General features: G+C 33.5%; 3 protein-coding genes across 6 annotated transcripts; all 3 read left to right on the top strand.

The window, feature by feature from the left end:
• The first annotated feature begins 573 nt into the window (after nucleotides 1-573).
• LOC123700414 lies at nucleotides 574-1,187 on the top strand. The gene is made up of 3 exons (XM_045647624.1): nucleotides 574-749; nucleotides 841-1,131; nucleotides 1,167-1,187. The coding sequence occupies exons 1-3, from the start codon at nucleotides 723-725 to the stop codon at nucleotides 1,185-1,187; spliced, it is 339 nt and encodes a 112-aa protein (XP_045503580.1). The 5' UTR covers nucleotides 574-722.
• LOC123700497 (DNA replication ATP-dependent helicase/nuclease DNA2) lies at nucleotides 1,122-13,006 on the top strand. Its single transcript, XM_045647732.1, has 22 exons — nucleotides 1,122-1,330; nucleotides 1,601-1,761; nucleotides 2,071-2,207; nucleotides 2,463-2,673; nucleotides 2,900-3,124; nucleotides 3,228-3,360; nucleotides 3,713-3,872; nucleotides 4,351-4,466; nucleotides 4,725-4,845; nucleotides 5,316-5,504; nucleotides 5,823-5,914; nucleotides 6,089-6,230; nucleotides 6,644-6,778; nucleotides 6,946-7,112; nucleotides 7,385-7,490; nucleotides 7,720-7,855; nucleotides 8,477-8,566; nucleotides 9,156-9,259; nucleotides 10,019-10,202; nucleotides 10,513-10,680; nucleotides 10,911-11,093; nucleotides 12,754-13,006. The coding sequence occupies exons 1-22, from the start codon at nucleotides 1,216-1,218 to the stop codon at nucleotides 12,952-12,954; spliced, it is 3,276 nt and encodes a 1,091-aa protein (XP_045503688.1). The 5' UTR covers nucleotides 1,122-1,215; the 3' UTR covers nucleotides 12,955-13,006.
• A 505-nt stretch (nucleotides 13,007-13,511) lies between these two features.
• On the top strand, nucleotides 13,512-20,355 carry LOC123700473 (gephyrin). 4 transcript variants are annotated; one of them, XM_045647694.1, is made up of 10 exons: nucleotides 13,512-13,631; nucleotides 14,029-14,790; nucleotides 16,317-16,471; nucleotides 17,183-17,324; nucleotides 17,487-17,566; nucleotides 17,655-17,761; nucleotides 18,055-18,214; nucleotides 18,460-18,571; nucleotides 19,220-19,425; nucleotides 19,832-20,355. In XM_045647694.1, the coding sequence occupies exons 2-10, from the start codon at nucleotides 14,040-14,042 to the stop codon at nucleotides 19,970-19,972; spliced, it is 1,854 nt and encodes a 617-aa protein (XP_045503650.1). In that variant the 5' UTR covers nucleotides 13,512-13,631; nucleotides 14,029-14,039; the 3' UTR covers nucleotides 19,973-20,355. The 4 variants fall into 4 exon arrangements, with proteins under 4 accessions (XP_045503650.1, XP_045503652.1, XP_045503649.1 ...); XM_045647696.1 differs by having other exon boundaries at nucleotides 13,544-13,688; XM_045647693.1 differs by having other exon boundaries at nucleotides 13,544-13,713.
• Nucleotides 20,356-20,496: the final 141 nt, after the last annotated feature.

Below are 20,496 nucleotides of genomic sequence, written 5' to 3'. Positions count from 1 at the left end.
TATTCAGCTACCTGAAAACACATCTTGAATTTTTGTATCCGACGGCCTCTTATCTAGAGATCCCGTATATAAACACCATCCGGTTCTTTTCTTGCAAGAGCGCGTGCGTGTCTGTGAAGCACAGATGGAGGAAGGCATAAGGATCGCCTTATCGCATACATATTGAATGCACTATACTGTGCACTATACCAATGCATCGCATCTGAAATTATGCATGTGTGAATTCCGAACCCTGCAAAAACCGATTCGGTAGAGAAAACCGCGACACCGTGTGAACGTGAACCATCGTGACGCGAGCATTGCTATTATCACGCTATTAGTATGTTATACTATAATTATATCATTACTTATTATTTGTGTTTTGCCGTGTTTTCGGGTAATAAGGTTAAATAAACTTAATTAATATTTTTTATTAGATCATTCTTATTATAATATGAGATGAGGTTTGACTTAAGGTGAATGGTATTATTTTTTTCTGTAAGTCTGTGGCTCTCTGTGGAATCAAAGTGACACTTTCAAAATGTCAAATGTCAATGGTCAAAATTTGCAAATTTCGCGGGGTTATAATTGTAAATAATATTCATTGATTGATATTTTACAAGAATAAAGTATTAATATTCAAGCAAATCATTGGCAATTGATTATTTATCATATAAGATTATATATTGTTAACATGCTTCACGTCTATTTTTGATTAGGAGCATTATTTTTGAAGAGATAAGATGCCTAAAGGTTTGAGTTTGAAGAAGGTAAGTTTATAAATAATAATTATACGACTTACAATGTACATATAATAATGCAATAAAAACCTATTTAAAAACTAAAATTGTCATATTATAGGTGCAGCCTCAAGCGACTAACGGTCAAAAGTCTATCACACATTTTTTCAAAGTTCCACCTAAAGGAATACAAAAGAAATCTTCAGAGAATATAACGATTGATGAAATAAAACTGGGAAAACGTAAAGCAACATCTCCTCCACAAGAAGAACGCCGTAACTTAAAAAAATCACCAGTAAAAGAGAATTTAGATATTAATATTTTTAAGAAATGTAAAGTGGAACAAAATACTAAGAGTGAAAAATCCATTCAGGAAAAATATAAGTGCAATGAAACTAGCAGTGATGACTGTGCACTTGATTTTAAAAGTATTAATACCAAAAACAGATCACCCCTATCAAATATTGACCATGGAAAACAAAGAAATTCTAAAAGTATGTCACCTAACAAAGTTATTTCAAATGCAAAAAATTATGAAGCAAATAAAAGGATTAAAGTTTTAAGGACACCTGAAAAAAGTCCAAATGCCCCATTAATTAAAAGTCCAAAAAGTAAGTATCTATGTTGCTATGTTTTAGCTTTCAAACATACAATATAATTATTTGAAAATAATTTCTCATCACATTTTTCTTAAGTTAGTAATGAAAAATATCTGTGTTTAATAATTTCACTTATTGCAGCAACAAAAGAAAATATTTAGTTTCACTTGATTTTTTATTAAATTGACCCTGCATACTGTTAATGTTCATTTACCTAGTTATAAATAAAACACGTGGGAACATTATAGCATTTATTTATTTATACAACTGTCCTTTTCCCAGATAGTGTAGGATCACCAAGCTTGAGAGAATTCCCATTGCGATTAAATGAGAGTTCACCATCAAAATGTGGTTCCACTGTGAGAGTGTTGGAGTTTGAACAAATTGACGGAAATGTTGATGATCTGTTTGGTGAAGAATGGGCGATTGGTGAAGTTGATGAGGTAGGGAATATTGTATGGTTTATGGAGTTGATTCATTCTACTGGCATGCAATATAAAGCTACAAGTTTCTTTCTTTCAATAATAAACAGATTATATGGCTATGCTATTTAAGTTAATTAGGATTTTAAAATCATATGTTATGCGAAATAAAGAATAAAAATTACTTATGTAAGCATTTTTTAAAGAAAGCCCTTATTATGCTTGAATTTAATCTGATTAGAGTCAATAAAAATGTTTTGTTGTATTGTAATATTTTTTTTGTTGTTAAAGTGTTGCAGATATTTATTTAATTATTTTGTTTATTATTAGGATTGTAAAGAAGATTTGGATTTAAGTAGTATGCAGCGCTGTGAAATTTTATCAATAACATCCCATCCCATGAAGTTAGAACTAAGATTGAAAAATGATTTAGATAAAAGATGTACTTGTTTTGTGGAAGGAGTATGGTATGTATTTTATTAACAAAAACCTAGCCAAATGTATTAGTTTTGGCAATCAATAGTAGTGCTTATGGGCATTTTATAATTATGAAAAATAGCTCTTATCAGACCTAACTTTTTTGAAGTAATTACTCTTTTACTATATCCAATCAAAATAAGTTCAGCTGTGAAAGTATAACAGCTATTTTATCATTCATTTTAACAAATATAGCTATACATATGATATAATTATTTCTATTATGCATTGAATTACTATTTTAGGATCAATATACCTCTAAAACCTGGTGAAATAGTGAGCCTATTAGCCTGTAAGAATGAAATGGGCCAATTTACTATAAACAACACATATGGATTACTATCCCTAAGACCAGACCATCTGATATCAACAACAAGTGTAGTTGCAGGAGTGTTTTGTAAACGTAAAGCTATACTTCAGGAACGCTGGAAAGGCATTGACTCTGCTAATACTGCTGTTTGTATATTTATTATATTCTTAAATAATTTTTTTTTATGTGTGATTTTTGTTTATTAATTTTTCTTACTTTTTCTGCTGCTCTCTTTTATGGATTTAATGCGATGTAAGTTTTAACATAGTCAAAGTAGAAATTATTTATTGAAAAATTATTCATCTTTGCTCTCAATGTTATCAAAAATGAAATAGAGTATTTGTACTATTTGACAACATTTGACCATTTTAGATGACAATAGGAATCCTAATACATGAGTTAGTGCAAAAAGCATTAACAAAACGTATAACAAATGTGGCGGAGTTACGAGCTATTTGTGACGAATTAATAAAGGAGTCTATACACAGGCTCTATGATGCGGGTATATGTGAAAAAGAAGCGCGCAATAACATGGACATGTATATTACACCTTTAGCTGATTTCATGCAGTTGTATTTGGGAAACAATCAATTGCAGGTAAAAAAGTTATCAAATAAAAATCACAGGAAGACAGATTTTAGCATTAAATAAAAGAGAGCATAGAGACAAATAAAAATGGTCACAATTTTTATTTTTTCAGGAAAACAAGAAAGCCAAATGGAATGGGCATATAGATGAGGTTCTGGATATAGAAGAAAATGTCTGCTGCCCAAAGTTGGGACTAAAAGGAAAAATAGATGCTACTCTCCAAGTGACTATTCACCAGAGAAGTGGTAACTATCATTAATTTATTTCTTTTACCGACGAAAATGTCACTATTCATGTTCACTATTGGATTTCTATATAAATGTTTATAGTACATACATTACTCTACAGTCTCACGGTCACGGTCCATACACACGGAAGCTTCAGTGCGTGATGCAGGGCAGTGTCACGTCTAAAAATATATGGTAAAAACCTTTCGGCGACGGGCAACAACAAAAGATTTTTGAAAAAGTTTTTTGATACACTTTCGACGAATTTTTTTACCAAGGATTAAAGAATTAGCCCTTAGACAAAAAAATATACACGAAAATATTATGAGTAGGTATATCGTGCATAAACATGCTTCAATAAATATTTTAGGGAAGAAACGTGAAATAATGCCGTTGGAATTAAAAAGTGGTAGAGCGTCAGGTTCCGCCGAGCACAGAGGACAACTTGTGTTGTATGGCATGATGTTGAGTTTGCAGCGGAAAGAGGATCCTATTGTCACTTTGCAGCGAGGGCTTTTATTGTATTTAAAGTGAGTCAATCTTAATATATATATATAAATCTCGTGTCACAATGTTTGTCCTCAATGGACTCCTATTGAAAAATTTTAAATTCGCACACCATGTGCAGTTCGATCCAACTTGAGAGATAGGATAGTTTAAATCTCAAATCGTTTAAGAGAAAGCGGACGAAGCCGCGGGCGGTAAGCTAGTAATATATAAGAATCTTTAGTCTGTGGTGTAGCTGATAAATAGCATCAAAATAATATGACGTGTAGTGTTCTGAGTACTTTTGATTGATATTCTTCTTTTATTATTAACCCAATAGAATTGTTACCTATAGTTTATTGTCTATGTAGCTCTTAGCTAGTTACTGGAGCTACACTGCTGATACCCGCCAATACCCGCATAAAATGTAACCTACGTGTTAGTTCCGACTCGATATTTGTACCAAATTTTATATTGATAGTAGGAAATGGGGTATGTAAAAAATTGTTTGTTTATTTATAGAGAACAAGTGGACGTAAGAGAAGTAAGTTGTGGGTATCCAGAGAGACGCGATCTTATAATGTTGCGAAATGAGCTTGTACAGCATCTAGCGGCTGGACCGAACGATATGAAAACAGGTATTAAAAAGGCCATCAATATATATGCCATCTGTTAGAGCAATAAAAAAATCGTTTACGAATACACTTTTAAACATATTTATTTCATTTTATAATTTATTTAATCTGAGTAAGTATAATAAAAATCTACAATTTTGAGAAAGAGACTGTAAAAACAAAAAAAGAAAAACTGAAAAAATCTATTGAATAATGTTGTTATTATTTGCATCTATTTAACTTAAATATTCCCATATGATAAATGAGTTTTATATTTTTTAGAAGAATTGTTAGATATAGAAGACGCATCCCAGGTTCTGCAACAATCACTGCCGGATCCTGTTCATCACGAAGGTGCATGCACGAAATGCCCTTATTTGACCCTCTGTTCCATACATTTGTGGTGGGTCTTTAATGAACTTTATTTATTCTAAGTATAAAAAAAAATATTAAGATTCAGCATAACAATCTATTGTAACGCTTATAAGAAAACTCTGCCTAATATACGTGAAGGCAGAGTTTTGATTCGGACAATGTTTGAGTGAGATTGTGTGTCTTGTTGTTTAAAATTACTAGCTTTCCGCCTGTGGCTTCGCCCGCGTTTTCAAAGATAAACCCGCATAGTTCCCGTTCCCGTTGGATTTCCGGGATAAAACCTAGCCTATATTATTCATGGATAATGTAGCTTTCGAATGGTGAAAGAATTTTTAAAATCGGTCCAGTAGTTTATGAGCCTATTCATTACAATCAAACAAACAAACAAACAAAGTTTTCCTCTTTATAATATTATACATAGTGTAGATTATTAAGTACTCATATAAAGTAACTGCTGTTGAAACATGTATTTTATTTTTATTAATGGAATTGTTTCAGGCATACAAACGACGTGAAAGTCTCAGACTCGCATCCATTGACCAAACTAAGGAATCTTGCTCTCGGGCATTTAGAATCGACACATGTCACTTACTTCCTGCATTGGACCAGTTTGTTAAAGCTTGAAGAAAAGGCACAAATGTCCAATTCTCCTTTACACGCTTTGTGGACGGATAGTGCTGAGAAACGGTGAATATTATTGGTTATATATTTAATTTACGGTAGATATTTGTGCATGGTAACCTGATTTAATTGATGTCAACGACTACTTCAAGTTGATGATGTGTAGAAAAAAAAATCTTCCACCACTAGTCGCGGGAGTAATTCTAGTCAGTTAAGTATAGTTGTTCAGTAAACAGGCAAGTTAAAAATTACCGGATATTTAACCGACTTCAAAAAAAGGAGGAGGTTATCAATTCGGCCGGTATATTTTTTTTTTTTGATATATGTACACCGATTACTCCGAGGTTTTTGTATAATCATTAACATGATGTTATTATATTTCAGAGCCAAGCGGGGTACGTGCGCAGCGAATTTGACGTTGAAATCAGTGAAATTATTGGAGGACAGATATGAACACGTTTTTGAACGAAGGAAAGGTTTGTTATTATACTTTAGTTTTTAATACATTATTTCAATATTATGTATCCCTGGATTCTAGATAATGTTACTTATTTACACATATAATTGTATAGGCTCGCTTGTTCATATATTTTATTTGTCTTACATCCACATTGTAATCAATAAATTGTACTTTCTATAAACATTTATAGGTGACGAATTGCCAAGTACAAAAGCAAGTGATGGACCAAAAGAAGGAGAATTTTCCATAGTTAGTGTTGAGGACAGACCTTGGATTGCCGCTGGAGTCATTACTGTGGCTAATCAGAATGAAATACATATACATCTAGAGAGGTCTGTACTAATTGTTACTTGTCTTATTTATACAAATATTATAAAGATGAAGAGTTTGTTTGTTTGAAGATGCTCATCTCAGGAACTACTGGTCCAATTTGAAAAATTCTTTCGGTGTTGGATATCCCATTTATCGAGGAAGCTATATCACGCAACAGGAGCAGAGCCACGCGGGTGAAACCGCGGAGCGCAGCTAGTTTGTTATTATACTTGATAGGTTTTATTTATGATTTGTCTTCTTTACTATTTTAACTTTTTAAGGGATACCCAAATACTCTCTCATTAGATTATAACTGAAATATTTAATCGACTGATAGTATATTAGGATATAACACACACGCATACACACGCACACACCCGCAAGCAACATGGCAATGCTTTTGTGACCCTTTTTAATAAATTGTTGTTTTTAGGAACCTCGGTTTGCGCCTCAGTAAAACCACAAAGTTTCATATAGACACATATGAATCATACGCTACAACAGTACAGAATCTAACTAATTTAGGGGTTCTCATGGAAGATAGCGACAGAGCGTTGAGATTAAGGAAGTAAGTATTTAAAAAACGGTGCATTTTTGTGACACTAAGTTTCTATTTATGATAATATGATTTACCAACAAACTGAAAGCTACCTAATCATCTATGTTAATAATAAACGACTATTTAAAACCTTTAATTGTTTACTTTAATTCAAAATATATTTACTATATTTATAGGCTTATAATCGACAAAGAGTCGCCAGTTTTTACACAAAAATTACCCAGAGAAGTTGGGAGGCTTGGGTCCAAATTAATGCGTAGTTTGAACATTGAACAACAGCGCGCTGTGTTGAAGGCCCTCGCTGCTAACGACTATGCTTTGCTCCAGGGTTTGCCTGGCACTGGTATGATTTTTTATTGAGCTTTGACATTTGCTAGTATAATATTAAACATTATTAATGATTTAACTACAAATGCATCTTATACTTCCATAAACTGTGTATAGGACATAATATGACTGACTTTTTGCGAGTCGTTGTTGTTTGGTAAATATAATTCCATGTCTAATTCACCAGAACTTTCACAATAACTAATACCAATTAAATATTTCTGAAAAAAAATGATAAATTGTCAATGAGATGAAATTCGAAAAAAAGTCATGTGTAACTCTTTACAGGTAAAACTCAAACAATAAGTGTCCTCATACAAATGTTGGTGGCGCTCAAACAACGTGTGTTGGTCACTGCGCACACTCATTCCGCTGTTGATACGGTTTTGACAAGGTATTTATTTTAGTTCAACCATTTCTATATACTTTAGTATTCATTCCTTCTTTATAAATCGCAACAAAAATATAATTTTTTTCAATAACAAATATTCGTTTTCGATGTTTCAAACAATCAAAATAACCAAAAAATTAATTCCATGAATTCAGCTAGATTTAAAAAAAAATATATTTTTCTTTTGACACTAAGGTCACATCTTTAATAGTAACTAATTATTATTTGATAGGTTACCAGATTCTCTACGCGTGATGCGGTTAGGTTCCGCATCACGTGTCTCACACAAACTTCTAGAAAAAACCGAAGCCAAACTAACAAAAACCTGCACGACTGCCGAAGAACTAGCAAACATTTATGATTCCATGGTAATTATGATTTTTTATTTTTGAAGTGAAACTTCTTTATCGGGGTTGGAAAAAAATGTAGTGTTACATTTTTTCGTTTCGCGTGAAATTTTTCAGTTACGCGCCATCTTTTTCTTATCCCTTCCACGCGTGATTCGACGTATTTCTGTAAAGTTGCATATTATAGTAAATTATTTTTTGAAAATTAAGGTCATAAAAAACTTTCACTTCTTACGTGTGTACACTAGTACACGCACACATTTTTTTATGATATTTGGACAAAACTTGGAGTAGGTAATTTTTGAAGTGAAACTTCTTTATCGGGGTTGAGTGTAACATTTTTCCGTTACGCGCCATCTTTTTCTTATCGTGGTATCGTGGTAGGGCCGCGCGTGATTCGACGTATTTCTGTAAAGTTGCATAAAGTAAATTATTTTTTGATAAACAAGGTCATAAAGAAGATTCACTTCTTACGTGTGTACACTAGTACACGCACACATTTTTTTTAAATGCGACTAATTAAACTTTACTATTTGAAAGTTATAACAAATTAGGTTTTGGTAGTAGTAATTTTAAATTGATTGTTTATTTGTTTCATTATAAAAGATTTGTGTACTAATTTATATATACTTATTTCCATAGGAAGTGGTAGGAGTGACATGTTTGGGCGCGAACCACGCATTACTTTCCAAAACCACGTTCGATGTGTGTATCGTTGATGAAGCTACTCAGGTGGGAAATTTTTATTTGTATAATCAGTACAATTCATTATTATTTTTATTCTGTTTTATGACATAGTTTGATATAGTGCAATAAAATTGGTGTTGGTGTTTTGAGAAAGTTGAAACCCGCAATATAACTTTTTTAATAAATAATAAGCATGTAATCGAAACCTATTGTAATTAATAAGCATGTAATCGAAATCTATTAAGTAATTAATTAATTACTCTGAAAACCGTTCATCGTTGGAAATTGGTTATTTACATGGATGTGTATTTAAATAGATAAGAACAAAACTGGTGTAAATTTGTATGAGAAACGGCTACCGCATTTTTTATGCTCTAGTAATATATTTATTATTAACTTTATAAAAACAACTTTTATTGTATAGGTACATAAAAAATAAATCTTATAGAATAACAATATAAAACGTCTTTCTTAGTGCCTTTTACATAGTAAATTTCATTATATTATAATAACACATTGCGCTGTGCGCATGCGCATAAAACCTGGAATAGAAAATTACTATTATACTGTAAAGGACCAAGTCTACTATAAAATTTTTTTACAATACAATTATTCTCTTAAACCATTATTTTAGGTGCTACAATGCACAGTTCTGCGGCCACTGTTTGCCGCTAAGCGTTTTGTGCTGGTCGGCGATCCGGAACAATTGCCGCCCGTTGTTAAAAGTAAAGCAGCCAGGTAATTTTAATATTGTTATTATTGAATAACATTGTTTATTTATAAATTTGTAAATGCTTGATCCTTTTTAATATAAGTTTTTAATAAGTAACTTACAGGTCTTATTTGATACGCGCTGTCAAATGTTTTCAACATGCATCCAATGTTTATTTATTTATTCATGCTTTACATATTGTACGTATACGTTTTTTTTTATAGTGGGGAAATGTACATACATACCAGGACATACAAACTTAGACCATAATTTTATACAATAATAACACAAAGGCGGGCTTATTGTTAAAAAGCAATGTTGTAGAAAAACCGAATTTGCGCACCTTTCTTTATCCTTTAAGATTCCCTTAGAAGCGCGATCATGATTGGTTACACGGCATAATAGGAGCAAATGGCACATTGAAACACATTGAAAAATTGTAAAATTACAAACTATTGTGATGTAATTGTAAAACTTAGTTATGACTGGCTTTGCCCGACCGCGGCTTCGCCCGGGTTTTCAAAGAAAAACCCGCATAGTTACCGTTCCCGTGGGATTCCCGGGAATAGAACCTATCCTATGTGTTAATCCAAGTTACCCTCTATGTGTGTGCTAAATTTCACTGTAATTGGTTCCGTAATTTTTGTCGTGAAAGAGTAACAAACATACACACCTACACAATATATACAATATACATCCATGAGTAGAATAGTAGGATTGGTCTCGAGATCTCTATAATTTACATACATTTGTGTGGATAGTATTTATCAAATAAACGTTTTTAGGCGCCTAGGCATGGAAGAGAGTCTGTTCCATAGACTGATGAGCGAAGACTCAACGAGTACACTCCGGTTACAATACCGTATGAATCAAGCCCTCGTGGACATTGCCAATAAAGTGGCGTATAACCAGAGACTTAAGTGTGCCAACCAGAATGTTGCGGAATCTAAAATGAGTATTGATGAGAAGGTAAGAATTGGTTATTACTTATTTTAAAAGTATTTGAATGTCTCCTTGTGGGATTTTTGTACTATCATACCATAGACAAAAAGTGGTACTTGCAAAAGTTTTCTAACTATGTACCTACTCTAGTAATTTAACAAAGCCTAGGAGAAATATAATATATATTTCTCCTTGCCTTTGTAAACTCTAGTAGTTTGGTTATTGCTATTTTTGTAGATTTGTCTTTGATTAAACCAATAAAATATATAATATACTTACGCGAACTTTCATTTAGGTTCAATTAAATTTGAATTCTATATTATGTTTTTGTTTACAGAAAATATCAAGTAGTATGCCCTGGATTCAGATTGCTTGTAGTACAGAAAATGATGACGCAGCAATATTTTTCAACATGGAAGCGACAAAAATAAAACAGGTTCATAAAGCGCTTACAAATATTGACGAGGCTTGTGTTGTCTATGCTTTAGTTGACGCTCTTATTGAGGTGAAAATCTATTTTTACAAGGCACTTGAAATTTCAGATTAAAATTATGAGAATTATATTCATATCAAACAGAGTATTAAATTTGTTTTTAAATATTTAATATTGCATAACTAAAAAAAATGTTGGATAAATCAGTAATTAGGAATAGACCAACTAATATTCCAAATATACTTACAAAGAATCTGGTGGTAAATTCTTCATACAAAGTATTTACCTTTTTTTATTTCCAGGGTGGTGTAAAAAACTCTGATATTGGTATAATTGCTCCGTATAGAGACCAAGTATCCCTATTACATAGAAGCCTAGCGTCACACAAGATAGAAGTCAGTACCGTCGACCAGTTTCAAGGGAGAGACAAGTCGGTTATAATCTATTCGTGCACAAGACGGGAGTTGCGAGATGATAACGTAAAGGTGAGGAAACTAAGTGCAATATTAATATCAAAGGTACTTATTTGCGATGGTATTATTAAAGGTGGAAATAAATTATAATAACGGTAATTTATGTATCTGTAATTATACAGGGTGTCCCACTATCAATGTACTAAGCGCGAAGGGACTTGTAGCTTTGCATACACTGATCACGTAAAAATCTTCAACATAATGACGTCATATTTTCATTTCATAGTACAACAAGGAGATGCACTGTCAGATCTTCGCCCTATAAAAGCAGGAGTTCCGCAAGGCAGCGTACTTGGTCCCATACTATACCTTCTTTTCACTGCGGATCTACCGACATCTGAATCTTTGGTTACTGGAACTTTTGCTGATGATACCGCTCTACTAGCTACACATAACAACCCAAAAATAGCCTCAGAAATACTCCAACAAGGCCTAAATGAGATATCCCTCTGGCTTAAAAAGTGGCGGATAAAAGCGAATGAGACAAAGTCAGTAAACGTAACATTTACCTTACGAAGAGACTCTTGCCCTCCAGTCACGCTGAACAACATTGCTATCCCCCAGGCAGATCATGTGAGATACCTTGGGCTGCACTTGGACAAAAGGCTTACCTGGAAAAAACATATCTTCACCAAGAGGAAACAACTTGGCATCCAAACGCGCAAACTTTTCTGGCTGATTGGACGAAAGTCGCAACTGTCCCTAGAAAATAAAATGCTTTTATACAAAGCTATACTCAAGCCCATCTGGACATATGGCATACAACTGTGGGGAACTGCCTCCCATTCAAACATCGAGATCATACAAAGGTTTCAAAATAAAACACTCCGCATGATAACCAATGCACCCTGGTTCGTGCCTAACGATCTATTACATCGCGACCTACGCATGCCCACTGTAAAACAAGAAATTGTACGCTATACTAGAGCGTACAAAGAGCGTATAGAACAACACCCAAATTCACTGGCCCGGTCACTTATGTCAAATCAGACCAATGCGCGACGCTTAAAGCGTAAAATACCTCAAGACCTCATACAATCGCAGTAAATATAGTTACTGTTGTAACAATAAGGATGTGACACAGGTTACATGCCGTGCGCGCCAGCATTATAAGCACCAACCAGCATACTGCTGAATGTCCTCCAAGGAGACAGATTGCAGTAACTGAAGGAACAAAAAAAAAAAAATATTATTTTGCCTAATTTTTCCTGAAAATCCATGTTTTCTTCTCTAGCTTCGCGCAGCCGGCATATACCGCTTCTCTAATGTGAGCATTTTGTCTATGAAAACATAATCTTAAACGATAGCTCACGTGCTGGTAGCAAAGTTGGGCGGCTCGCTTGTTATGGGTACACTGTACACACAGTTACACAGTTTTAAGAATTCACCTACTTGGAAAAAAAATGCGTCTGGAATTTCATAAGTATTTTTAGGTACTTAGCGTATGCAAAACTATAACCTCCTTTGAGCTTAGTATACCAACAGTGGGACACTCTGTATAAGTAAATTTTGGCTATTTAAGGCAAAACACAACATGCATTGCATAATTGAATTCTAAATTAAATTAATATATGCAACTTCCCAATAAATAGTCGTTAGATTGATTAAAATTTCGTATCCCTGATTTTGTTCACTAATAAATTATATAAAAAAAAACTTTTTTTATTAACAGGATGGGGAGGTTCTGAACGACCAACGTCGTTTGGCCGTAAGTGTGACTCGAGCGAAACACAAATTTATAGCAATTGGCAATGAGCGTGTTCTAAGAAGATATAAACCCCTTTCACAATTAATAGATGCGTGTAAAGTTATTCAATTGGAACCTACTGTTGTTGATAATTTGATAAGTAAATTTATAGACTGTGTGAAGTAAATAATCATGTCATATTTTTAATAATACTTAAGTATAAATGAATAAGAGATTGTATTGGCGTATTTTTTGAGACTGTGTTATTTTGTGGTATGAGTTTTCGTTTAATCTGTGTTATTAATTTATTTATGTAGAGGACAAGTCTAAATAAAAATGTTCCTGCCATACTTAACTGTTGACGTTAAATTGTGTATACTGTTGAAAATGATGTGGGATTATATCTGTGGATTATATTGTGAAAAATTATGCAGGAGTATTAAAGTATTTTTCAAGTACCTACATGTTTTTTTATGTATAACCTACTAATTACATGTTTTTTTTTATGTATAAGATATTGTAACATTATGATTGTTTTGCACAGTTTTTATAATAAAAGAACTAATTCTATGATACCTACTTAATTTCGTCGCAAACTAAACCATGTATCGTTGATTCAATAATGGATTCATATTTCATTTTAAGAAGAGCGGGAATTTTGAATTTCGATTCGATTGTAATTTAATTGTATTGTTGGATTGACGTTTGTCGCCTGTCAATATGTCTGATGTCTACAAGTTGAGAGATTGCTAAATGCTAATGTCAATTGAATTCATTATTTGTTGACTTCAACGCACAAAGTTTTCAGTAGTTTATTTGCGGTTCATACCTGCGAACAACTGCGTATCAAAGTGCAAATTTAGATATTATTTAGAATTGCGTAAAGTTATATTGCAGCTGTGCCAAAACAAAAATAGAGGGTATATTTTTAGAAACGCATAATTTGTATGTTTATTTTGATTAATAAGTAATTAAAAGCAGATTACTTACCTTTTTAAGTAAAATGTTTAAAAATATAAATTATATATTTCATCATATTTTGAATTAACCTTGATAAGTTTCTGGTAATCTTCAAAAAAGTTTTTGTTCTATTTATTATAATAATATTATTATACAATATTTATGATAAAATTAATATTGACCCAAATGTTTGTTTATTTAATAGATAAAAATTATGTTCGAAGCACCCTTATCAGATAAAGATGATACTCATAATAATTTTGGGAATTAGACTTGACTTATATGAGTTCTTCATTTCAGATACATGCATAATGGTGAAGGGTGTTGTGATTATCACAGTAAGTGATACTTGCTTCAAAGACCATTCTAAAGATGAGTCGGGCCCAGCACTAGTTCAGCTGGTAAAGGAAAAGTTTCCCGATGCCTACATACACACCATCATTATACCAGACGAGAAGGAAATTATAGAGCGAGAGCTCAAGTACTTTTGCGATTCAAACGTTGATTTAATTTTAACAACAGGCGGTACAGGGTTAAGTAGTAGAGATGTTACTCCAGAGGCTACCAAGGCTGTGATCCAACGGGAAGTACCAGCAATACCTATAGCAATGACCTTGGAAAGTTTAAAAAAGACACCAATGGCAATGCTCTCCCGGGCAACAGCAGGAATAAGGGATAGAACATTGATTGTAAATTTTCCTGGTAGTAAGAAAGCTGTTATTGAATGTATTGAGGTTGTGAAGCCTGTATTGTCTCATGCTGTTTCTCTGCTAGCTAATGATCTAACAGAAGTCAAATTAGTTCATGATAAAATGCAAGCAGAAGATGGTTGTCCACACAAAATGAGTAAAGTTGATATCAGTAAGGTGGCTTTGAGAGATCGGGAATCTCCTTACCCCATGTTGGAAATGTCAGTAGCATTTAATACTGTTGATGCCGTGATGATGCAATGGATAGAAGGTGTGGAAATGGTAGCTATAGAAGACAGCATTGGACGTGTAGCAGCCCAAGCAATATTGGCTAAAGAACCAATGCCGCCTTTTCCAGCTTCTGTCAAAGATGGTGAGACCATTTATGCTTTATTTTACATTTTTTTTAATAACTTGAGACTTCTTATTTTATTAATGTGCTTCCAAGTTTAAATAATTAATAATTATATGTATGAAGTTAACCAACATTGTTATCTAAATTGGTCTCATAATTATACTGTTTCGCCTTTAGTGATAAACATTACTTTTGTAAATATTTGGGTAGTTTAATTAAACAGGTAGAGCAGTATATTTTTAATGACATCATTTTAAGTAGTGTAAATGATATTAAACTGAAAAACTGATGTGTGGGTGAAAATATGTAGAAAAACATTCCATGTCATTTAGCTTATTATATTTTCCTTAATTTCAATAAAAAATGACTGCATAATAATTAGAGCAGAACAGTATCAATGCTCACATACCATGACCAAACTTAATGATTGGCATGGTATACTTTGTACTGGGTAAACATTTAACTTATATTTTTCAAAAAATCAAATCCCTTATCAGGGTTGTTGTTATAATCAATGGTTATAATAAAAAAATAGGGGATGAAAGTTATTCTCAATATTTTTACTAACTAAATCTATAAATTAGTACCTTTATACTATTTACTTTTCACAATGATTTCGAAACCGTTCATGCGTGATGTTGACGCAATTGGTTAGCATTCAATTATTTTTATATTTACTTTGTACGAAATTATTTATTAAAGGACAACAATATTGTTGTGTAATTTTGAGTAATTGTTAATAGTGTAGGCAGTAGGCACATATCATAATACATATACATCCCATGGGTACCTAGGTTATTAGGGTAAATTGCAAATGTAGGGTAGTTTCGAAAATTTGTGAATAATGCTTCAGAATAAGATGTTTTTATTTTCATACGTAAATAGCGCATGCCCGCGGTTTTACCCGCAGGGTTCCGCTCCTGGTTGTATTAGCGTGATGATATATAGCCTACAGCCTTCCTCGATAAATAGTCTATCTAGATTTTTTCAAATCGGACCAGTTTTCCGAAGATTAGCGCATTTATAAAAAAACATTTCAGCTTTATAAAATTAGTATAGATTACTACTAGCTAGCTACATATATTTTTTTTCATGATTGGCATAAGCCTTCTACCCTCATTTACCTCACATAACTTCTTATTTTGTAGGATCGTTTCATGGTAACGAGTTACATCTCTGATATCATTCTTCGTAATTTTATTTCTAAGATTCATAATGGTGCGAGAGCACATACGCTTTCGCTATTTGTCTCGTAAACCGACGATATATTCGAAACATTGTTATGATGACACATTCGTATTCGTTCATGCTACATGAATAGGCAAATTTCAAAGCGAATCAAGAACTTCAAATTAAAAAAAATAAAACAAATAATATCGTGGCTACAACAGGCTTTGGCTGAAAAACAGTGGTGAAAGCACTGGCACCTTTTGGTCATTGTTTCCTCTATATGCTGAGTCCATAACCTTTTCATAGTAAACTGTGTGTTTTTTTTTACGTATTTGATATTTACTGCGAATAAATTGTATTACTATTCTATCTAGGATACGCGTGTCTAAGCTACGACGGGGCGGGTATACGTCACGTCCGCTCGGTAGTGACGGCGGGCGACACGCCGCCCGCGCCGCTCGTGTCGGGCGAGTGCGCGCGCGTCAACACCGGCGCGCCTATACCGGCGGGCGCTGATTGCGTTGTGCAGGTATGGTTTTGCGCAAAAGAGCTAGAAGAGTTGTGCGGCGTGCGCGTGTTTCTCTGTCTCTCTCTCTGACATAGAGAGATTAAATTCGTTCCATCCGGGTCTGTCATCATGTCTCTTGACCTCTCAATTTTTTGACGACGCGGTTGGCGCAGTGGTAAAGTAACTGCCTACTGAGCCGACGGTCCCGGGTTCGATCCCCGGTCAGGGCAAATATTTGTGTGATGAACTCAATTATTTGTTCTTGGGTCTGGGTGTTATTATCTATATATGTATTTATTAAATATTATATTTATCGTCGCCTAGTACCCACAACACAAGCCTTAATTGAGCTTACTGTGGGACTAGGTCGATTTGTGTAATAATGTCCTATAATATTTATTTATAATGTCCTGTTAATTTATTTAATTTTTAATTAATTTATTACTGGTTGACTTTGTAACTATTTCGTATCTTTTATTTATGATTCTCACCGATTTAATATTCCATGGAGTACGATAAACTCTCATATTTTAAACCTTTTTTGGACTATCTAGTATAACAAAACATTTCAAAAAGTAAATTAACTAAAGCAGACTGACGATTAAGCCGTGATTAGCTGCTAAATCAAAATATTGATTGCTTTTTTAAATGATTTAATAGATAATTCAAATTGCATCATTGTTGAATGATTTGATTAGATAATTGAAATATTATTCTTAACATTTATTATAGGTGGAAGATACAGCGCTAATAAAGGCTTCTGACAATCATGAATCAGAGTTAGAGGTAGAAATCTTAGTTGCTCCGAAACCTCACCAAGATGTACGCCCTATAGGTTTCGACATACCATTGGGTGCTATGCTTCTAGAAAAAGGTATATAATCTAACCAAAATCTTTTTGATCTATATCTAATCTAAATCATATTAATAATATTTCTATACGTAGTATATTATTATTAGTCTGTGATAATATATACTGGCTTACAATTAATCATAGGTATGAAAATTATTTAAACGTATTTTCTTCTCGTTCCAGGAGATGTCATAGATGCTGCAAAAATCGGTATCTTGGCAGGAGCTGGGTATCTGAAAGTGCCTGTTAGAACTCATCCAAAGGTTTGTTTAATTTATTATAAGAAATGTACAAGAACTATTGAATTAAAAAGTAAATTTTTCTTACTTCAATATTATTTTGAACTTCTAGGTATCGATATTGTCTACGGGTAATGAATTGCAAGAACCTTCGGATGAAGTTTTGCGTCCATCGCACATAAGAGATTCGAATAGAATAATGTTAAAGATGTTGCTCAAGTAAGTTTTAAATTTGAATGAATTTTAAAAATCGGTATGGTATTTAATTTTCAATTTCATAGCATTTAAATTATTATTAAATGCGAAATTTTTAAAGATTAAAATTCGATCATGAGACTTAGATAAAGACTATAACTCAAAACTCAAACATTTATTTATTCAATTAGACTTCGTCAAGAAGCACTTTTGCATCGTCATGCTTTACCATTTACCATCGAACATGAGTAACTGTATCTATAAAAGTTCTCTTTATTATCTATAGTTTAATTATTATATTAAATCTTGTGTAACAGAGAGCACGGCTACGAAAGTACAGACTGTGGTATCGCACGCGACGAGCCAGGCGCTTTAGCGGCGGCCATTGCGCGCGCTTTACCCAATACGGATATCCTAGTTTGTACGGGCGGCGTGTCTATGGGCGAGCGGGATCTGCTCAAACCCGTGCTCGTTAATGTGAGTCACTTTTAAATGTATTTACTTGCAATTTTATAAACGATTCTTTTTTAGCTGGTTAGTAGTGAGCTTTCAATGTGGACTCTGAAACTTATAAGGTCGTTTCTAACATTATAACGAGGAAAGAGTGTTTCCTGGCCTGGCGTCTATGATTGAACGAATTATTCATTAAGCTATAATATATATTTTTTAAAATTATTAATTGATTTTTGTTTGTTTACTATAAAATTATGATTTTTTTACAGGATTTCAATGCAACGATCCATTTCGGCAGAGTGCGCATGAAGCCCGGCAAGCCAAGCACATTCGCGACCTGCGTGTACCAAGGGAAAACTAAATTCATATTCGCATTACCAGGTGATTATTAACTCCAAATGTCAAAGCTTTGATGTGTTTTTGTCGCACTGTTTTCCCATTAAACATACACTCGTACAGCAATTGAGTACATAAATCTAAACAGGTAAACTAGTATCAGCGTACGTATGCTCACTCCTGTTCGTGCTCCGCGCTCTGCCAGTGCACGCGCTACATAACATAAAAACGAGGTCGACTTTTCGCCTCGTTTTCTAAACTACCCTATTCTAGAAATTAAAGATTTTAACGGATTGTAAACGCGATTTATTCATTATAATATTATTATCTCGTCGTTTCGCACTTTGCAGCGAGCCTGTTCACGGGGAGACTCCCTCAGTCTCCCCTTAAAATCTTTGATTTATACATCTACACTAATATTATAAAGAGGAAAACTTTGTTTGTTTGTTTGATTGTAATGAATAGGCTCATAAACTACTGGACCGATTTCAAAAATTCTTTCACCATTCGAAAGCTACATTATCCACGAGTAATATAGGATAGGTTTTATCCCGGAAATTACACGGGAACGGGAACTATGCGAGTTTTTCTTTGAAACCGCGGGCGCAGCCGCCGCGGGCGGAAAGCTAGTGTATACACGCAAAAATTAAACACTAGAAAATATTACCATCTATTTCTATTCTATTGTAACAGGTAACCCAGTATCCGCGTACGTGTGTTGCCTGCTGTTCGTGCTCCGCGCTCTCCGGCAGTGCACGCGGTACAGCAGCGAGTTTGCGCGCATGCGTGTGCGGCTGGCGCGTGACGTCACGCTCGACCCGCGGCCCGAGTACGCGCGCGCGGTGCTCGAGTTCCCGCCGGGGGACCAGCTGCCGGTCGCCACGGTGTTGGGCAATCAGGTTGGTTAGACTTTGTAGTAACTTACTATAGTGATTTTAATATTTATTTTTGTACAATTCTAAAGCATTATAAATTAGTAATTTTTAAATACAAGAAAAAATTCAAAGCCGCGACCTTTGCCGTATAACGTGGCAACTCGCGACATAATTTTTTTACTATAAAGTTGTCTCTTAGAATTTTATCACAATGCATATGAAATATTTTCTTAAATAACTTTTTCTCTTTTGAGAATCTATACTTAATAAGCTGGACGGTAAAAATTAACAAAATCAACTATGTAATTAATTATTTTACATGTTGCCTTAACAGCATTACGCCTTAACAGTAGACGAATTGATTTACATAAATTAAAATTTATTAACAAATCGTGTACTAAATAAATAACAAATTTCATATTGTTTATAGTGCAGCAGTCGCTTACTCAGTGCAAGTGGGGCCAGCGTGCTTCTCGAACTACCAGGGGCTACAGAGAAGGTTAAACATCTGCCAGCTGACACTATTGTCCCCGCCCTTATCACAGGAAGGATCGACTTAACTCGACCTTAGATATGTATACTTAGCATCTTTATACAATATAGTTATCACAAATTATTTGCGTTCCTTACAGTGATAAAATCACTAGTTTTTGCAATGTAGTTTTTTAATTTCACTTTTGTGTTCCTTATAGTGATAAAATCACTAGTTTTTGCGATGTAGTTTTTTAATTTCACTATGCCAGTGTCTCATCACATACTAGATTTTTAACCAGTTTTATAATAAGCTCAATTAGTTTTAAAAAAGGAATAAATATCATTTGGTGTATTGTTGAAGATTTATGATATATTATTGTAGTATATTTTTAGATCTGATCAATATGCTCTGTGCTATTAGCACTGCTATTGTTATAAAATATATTTTATATTGTTTAATAAAACTATTTTTGATAAATATTTATTTGTATTATTTATTATGAAATCAAATATTTCAATTATGATTTTTTTTAAACATAATTTCATTGAGTATCTTAAACAACCATAATGAAAAATCAACATTCTGTATATACAATATAATATAAGCATATTTATAAGCAA

Source organism: Colias croceus, chromosome 19 (assembly GCF_905220415.1).
Source record: "Colias croceus chromosome 19, ilColCroc2.1".
Classification (NCBI taxonomy): domain Eukaryota; kingdom Metazoa; phylum Arthropoda; class Insecta; order Lepidoptera; family Pieridae; genus Colias; species Colias croceus.
This window is presented reverse-complemented; position numbering and strand designations above follow the sequence as displayed.